The sequence below is a fragment of the Amaranthus tricolor genome, chromosome 3, assembly GCF_026212465.1.
Source record: "Amaranthus tricolor cultivar Red isolate AtriRed21 chromosome 3, ASM2621246v1, whole genome shotgun sequence".
Taxonomy (NCBI): Eukaryota; Viridiplantae; Streptophyta; class Magnoliopsida; order Caryophyllales; family Amaranthaceae; genus Amaranthus; species Amaranthus tricolor.
Window position 1 is genome coordinate 23,383,332 of NC_080049.1, and position 5,783 is coordinate 23,389,114.

At 28.0% G+C, this 5,783-nt stretch overlaps 1 protein-coding gene across 1 annotated transcript; it reads left to right on the forward strand.

Moving 5' to 3' along the window:
• The first annotated feature begins 511 nt into the window (after positions 1-511).
• LOC130807228 (receptor-like protein 44) lies at positions 512-1,979 on the forward strand. The gene has a single exon (XM_057672369.1). The coding sequence runs from the start codon at positions 783-785 to the stop codon at positions 1,611-1,613; it is 831 nt and encodes a 276-aa protein (XP_057528352.1). The 5' UTR covers positions 512-782; the 3' UTR covers positions 1,614-1,979.
• Positions 1,980-5,783: the final 3,804 nt, after the last annotated feature.

Below are 5,783 nucleotides of genomic sequence, written 5' to 3' on the forward strand. Positions count from 1 at the left end.
AATCTCTTTAAATAAAGTGCTTTGTGACCCACCGAAATCATCCAAGTTATCCTGCATATATTTTAAATAAAGTTATTTAAATTATAAAAAAATAAATTTATTTTTAAACAAATTTAAATGTGCAACTTGCAAATATTTATTTTTTATATTATTTTAAAAAATACGAAAATTAGGTAAAAACTTGAATCGACGCTTATCTCGTCTTTTTTGAGGTTAAATTTATCATTTATACTGTTCCAATGTTAAATTTGAATTGATAAAGATTATTTTTAATAGAAATCAGAGAGAAGACAAAAAGAAATGAATAAGAAAAAATATATCCGATATATCTGACCCTAAAACCTAATTGACCATCAAATAAATAGTTGAGATAGAGGGATATAAGAAAGTATTTGGTTCATTTTGGATTGCAAACTAAAAAGAACCAATTACTCATTACTCAAAGGTAATACTCCAATTTTAAATAAATATACAAATACTTGTCCTTGAAAAAGTGGTAAATAATTTAAAACATGTTTGACACAATTACCCTCAAAATTCCATTCACGGGCATATTTATTTTCAATTTTCATGCTCTCAATCTCAGGTCCTGTTTCTTCCAGAACAACCACTTATTAATTATTATTACAGATTACAGACACATCCCCCACCTCTCTCACTCCTTTTCCCCCCCTTTCATTTCAATCACTCGCAAAATCATCCCAAACTTCCTCAAAACAAAATCAAATAATATTCCCAAAATAATCTGAATCTCAATTTCACCTTCAACCTGGCTAATCTCCATGAAAAAGCACCATCACAAAACCTCCATTTCCACCATCTTCATCTTCTTCCTTCTCCTCCATTTGCAACCCACAATTTCAGATCCGAATGATGAAGCTTGTTTAACTCAGCTCTACGCTTCCTTCCAAGACCCCAATCAAAGTTTGAAAAACTGGACTCAATCCAACTTCGCTAATCCATGTAATGGTTTCGATTCCCATCTTCAAGGTGCCACGTGTAACAACGGTCGTATTTACCGTCTTTCTCTCTCATCCCTGAAACTTCGAGGTACTATCTCTCCTTCACTCTCTAAATGCAATAATCTTCAGACACTCGACCTTTCTTCAAACCAACTTTCAGGTGAGATCCCTTCTGAGTTAAAAGACCTATCTAACCTCGCTGTTCTTAATCTTTCCGGTAACCGATTAACCGGTCAGATCCCACCTTCACTTTACCTTTGTGCTTACCTTAATGTCATTGACTTACATGGAAACCAGTTAGTGGGTCCCATCCCACAACAACTGGGTCTACTCGTACGACTCAGTACTTTTGATGTTTCGTATAATAAATTATCGGGGATGATTCCGCCGTCGATTGGGAATCGCAGTGGGAATTTACCCAGGTTTAATGCGACGTCGTTTCAAGGGAATAAGGAATTGTATGGGTACCCTCTTGAACCGTACAAAAGTAAAGGATTGACTGTAATGGCGATTGTCGGAATCGGGCTTGGAAGTGGGCTATTGAGTTTGATTGTTAGTTTTACTATTGTTTGTATTTGGTTGAAGATTTCTGAACAAAAAATGGCTGCTGCGGAAGAAGGCAAGATTAGTCAGCTTATGCCTGATTATTGATTTTTTAATTTTATTTTTTTTGTAATTTAATTATATTATATGGAAAATTGTTTTTAAAAAGTATAGATTAGCTAGAAAACAATTTTTCCAGTTATGGTTAGTAATTTAATTTTATTGATCTTAATATTGAGAGGGAGAGGGATTATTATGTTGGGTGATTTGATATTGACCTGTTTTTGTTGGGTATCTTCTTTTTGGTGTATTTTTGTATTTTTAAATTTTAGGAAATGGACAATGTACATAGAAAAGAATTTAACATTCAGAGAATCTTGTATTTTGAGTATATTCGAGTTTATGTTCAATGGTTCGCTTTTGCTGAATTATGGTGTTTGCAAAATTATTTGAATGACAATGGTTTTATTTGGATAATTGAAAGAGTTTAGAGTTAACTTTACTCATAAATATTAAATAACTTCAATACATATAAAAATTGAAGTATTTATGTGGATACAACGATCTAAATAACATTTTATTTGATTATATTATATTTTTTTTAGATATTAGTTGATTGGTAATATATAAATATGCTTAAATGATGAATAATGTGCATAATAATTAACAAATATTTTAAGAGAATAAGTATGTTATTCATTTTATTATATTTGCTTTATTTGACTTTTTATGTTGATATTAGTTATTTGTTGTTTATAATATTTATATTTTCAATTATATATAGCTAAAAATTATAAATAATACTCCCTCCTATTCAGCTGAACTGTCCCATTTGACTTTTCACACTTGCCGAGGCAACATTTTAACTCTTAATATCTCAAATTATGCTTAATTAAAAATTATAAAAAGTTGATATTAATAATCCTTGTATTGAGACAAATCAAACAAGATCCCATATGACTATGTTTTAACTTATAGATTAAGAGTAAAATACAAATTAAGAGTGATAAGTGAATAGTGCCAAAAAAAATGGGACAATTCAGCTGAATAGGAGGTAGTATCATTAAACCATGCGGTCAGTATGGGTGAAAATTTGGTTTTTAGTTTGGATTTGATATAAATCCAAATCAAATCGAATAAAATTCGGTTTTGATATTTTCAGTCCAAATCCAAATCATAATATTTATAATCCAAATTGAATCAAACCGAATTTTATAATACCAATCCAAATTGAACCTAATAGACCGAATTGCATCGATTTGTATATTTTGCACTGAAAATCAAATTTGCATGTATTGTTTCAAAATTATTATTTCTAATGCTCCTAGATAGATATTAATAATTTTAGGGTTTCTAATATGAACAAGTAAAAAAATTTTAACAAAAATCTAAAAAATAAGGGCAAAAATTCAAACAAATCAAATGGAAGATATAATATGCCTTTAACATTTCGATTGTTTCGGTTTTTTGGTTTTGTTGGACCCTAGTCCGAGTCTAAACCGAACACTGAATTATAATTAAAATTCAGTCCAAATCAAACCAAATTTAAAATATAGTCAAATAAAATTACTTTTTCGATTTTTGTTTGATTTGATATTCGGTTTTTCACCAAATTACTTGCACCCCTAGCGATTAGAGGATCGAATAAGATCCTGCGTAACTATTTTATATTTTATTTATACAATAGCCAAAATATATAAAATAAATTTGAATAATAAATAGTATCTAACTAAATAAATATTTCATAATGAAAAAAAAAATTTAGGAATGTCAATTTTTAGTTAATTGTTTTTTGACATAATTAATTTTAGAAGTTTAAGTACACATAAGTCATAACCACAAGTCCACAACGTGGAGGGGTAAATTATTAGCGTCTGACAGTTAATTTTTCTTTTTTTTTTTTTGAAATGGTCTGACAGTTAATTTAATTAGCAGTATAATTATGTAATTTTGGGAATAATAAATATTTTCAAATATCAAGCCAATGGACATTCAGCAAATGTTGTTTGATCGTCTGTGTTTGCCTTTTGTTTTCTTCCGTACACAAGTTACAAACTTACAACTCTACTCATTTCTCCTGCTGCGATTGATAGCAGTTTTTTGACAATACAATTTTAATCTTTGGTTTAATATTCAAAAAAAAATTAAATAGAATAAAAATCAAAAGTACAATTTTATTTTCTATTTACTATCACCTCCTATTGTAATTAAATTTCTATCATTTGATTTTTTTTTTGGCCTGAAAGAAATCAATTTTGACATTAAAATAATTAATTTCTACATCCAAGTTTATAACCTTAAATGGATGAATTATTTTGAAGTCTTCAATTTCGATGTTAAAGTAATCAATTAAAACCTTAAAGTGATTAATTATATATAAAATAATTAATTAAAAGTTCAATTATAATTTTTAAAAGAAATCAACAAAAAAATTTCAATTTTGATCTAAAATTAATCAATTTTGACATTAAAGTGATCAATTTTTACATACAAGATTATAACATTAAATGGGACAATTATTTTAAAGTCTTCGATTTTGATGTTAAAGTGATTAATTAAGACCTTAAAGTGATCAATAATATATAAAGTGACTATTAATTGATCAGTTATAACTTACAAAAATTTTAACTTTAAATTGATCAATTACTGATCGCGTATTGTAAAAAACTATAATTTAATCGATTGAGCTATTGGTCTTAAAATGAAACGGGCGCTCGCAAGACTTGCTGGCATAGTTATTAGAATCCTAATTCTGATCTACGTTCTACAATCCTACGATCCAAAAACAGGCAATCGAACCGAATCGTAGGTAGGATCTTAATGTTGGTAGAATTGTACAATCCTACTCAAGAATTTAGTTGGTAGGATCATAACACGATTTTACAATCGTAGATCCAACTATCCGATCCTACAATGGTAGTTTTAATTGTAAAATATTTTCATATAATTCATATTACACTTATGTAAAAATAAATATATTGAAAATAATTATATTAATACCACTGTAAAATTCAAGTTTTTCTTAATTCGCATTTTAAAAATGATAATTAAAAGTATTCTTCTTCAAAACTTAATAGATGAACTTAATGGATGAAGGAAAATAATTTTTTACTTAAAATGAACAAATATATTTGATAATCACTAATCCAAAGCACATTAATGCATATTTGTATGATCACACGATTCCATAATCCGATTCTACAGATTTTGATCATGCCCCCTCAACTATCCTAGATAAAATTCTGATCCTAACAACCTTGCTTGCTGGACTGGTTTTGTGTTTTCGCTTAGCTGTGGGTAGGGGTAGCAACAAGTTGGATTTAGACGGGTCCATATCAACCCTTTTTTTAAAAGGAGGATCTAGATCCAAATCCTGATCTGTAGGTCCAAATTCCCAGGATCTAGATTCAATTCTACGGATCTAGGTTTGAGTCTAAATCCAAAATGAATTTAAGCTTATTTTTGAGAATTTGATTGAAGTTTAATTAATATTTTGGAAATAAAGTTATACACTTTAATTAATGATAAAAAATTATAAAACTATTGATTAAAATCCAAAACATATCTAACAATATTATACAAATTACAAATATTCATAAAATATCCAAGTAATCTAGCTCCAAAATTGCCTTGCAAACAAAAGTTTTAATGTAGTACTCCCTCCAATTTACACATAATGTCTCATATTGGTTTAATATAAATATTAAGAAATGGTATGGATCATTCTAAATAGTAGATGAAATTTGATTTTAAGGGTATATTGGTAAAAAAATAGATATTTATTGAATTAAAGTGAATTTTAAGGGTAAATTGGTAAAAAAATAGGTATTATAAATAAAAATGAGACATTTGAGATTAACTTACTAAAAACCAAAAAAAAAAACATTGAAGAGTGTACTAACATCCAAAATTTTGTAAAGAAGAAAATCTATTTGAAAATAGTGTGTTGTAGTAAATAGCAAAGTAGTCCGACTACTTTTATCCATGTAATATTAGGATCTTCTTAATCACTTGTCTCTATTCAAAATTAAGATTTTGACACCTAATTTTGAACAATAAATAAAGTCTCAAAAATTTTCTTATTTTTCTCCATTAAGCAATTCTAACCATTAGATTAAGTAATGGACTCCATTACATTTGCTGCTTGTTTGATAATCGGTATTAAATATTGGGAATATATTGAAAAGTTAGTGTAATTTTGATAAGAATGTCTCTTGACAAATTTAATGTCATGCTTATTGTCCTTCAAGAATCTCATTTTTCTTCACAAAATTTATT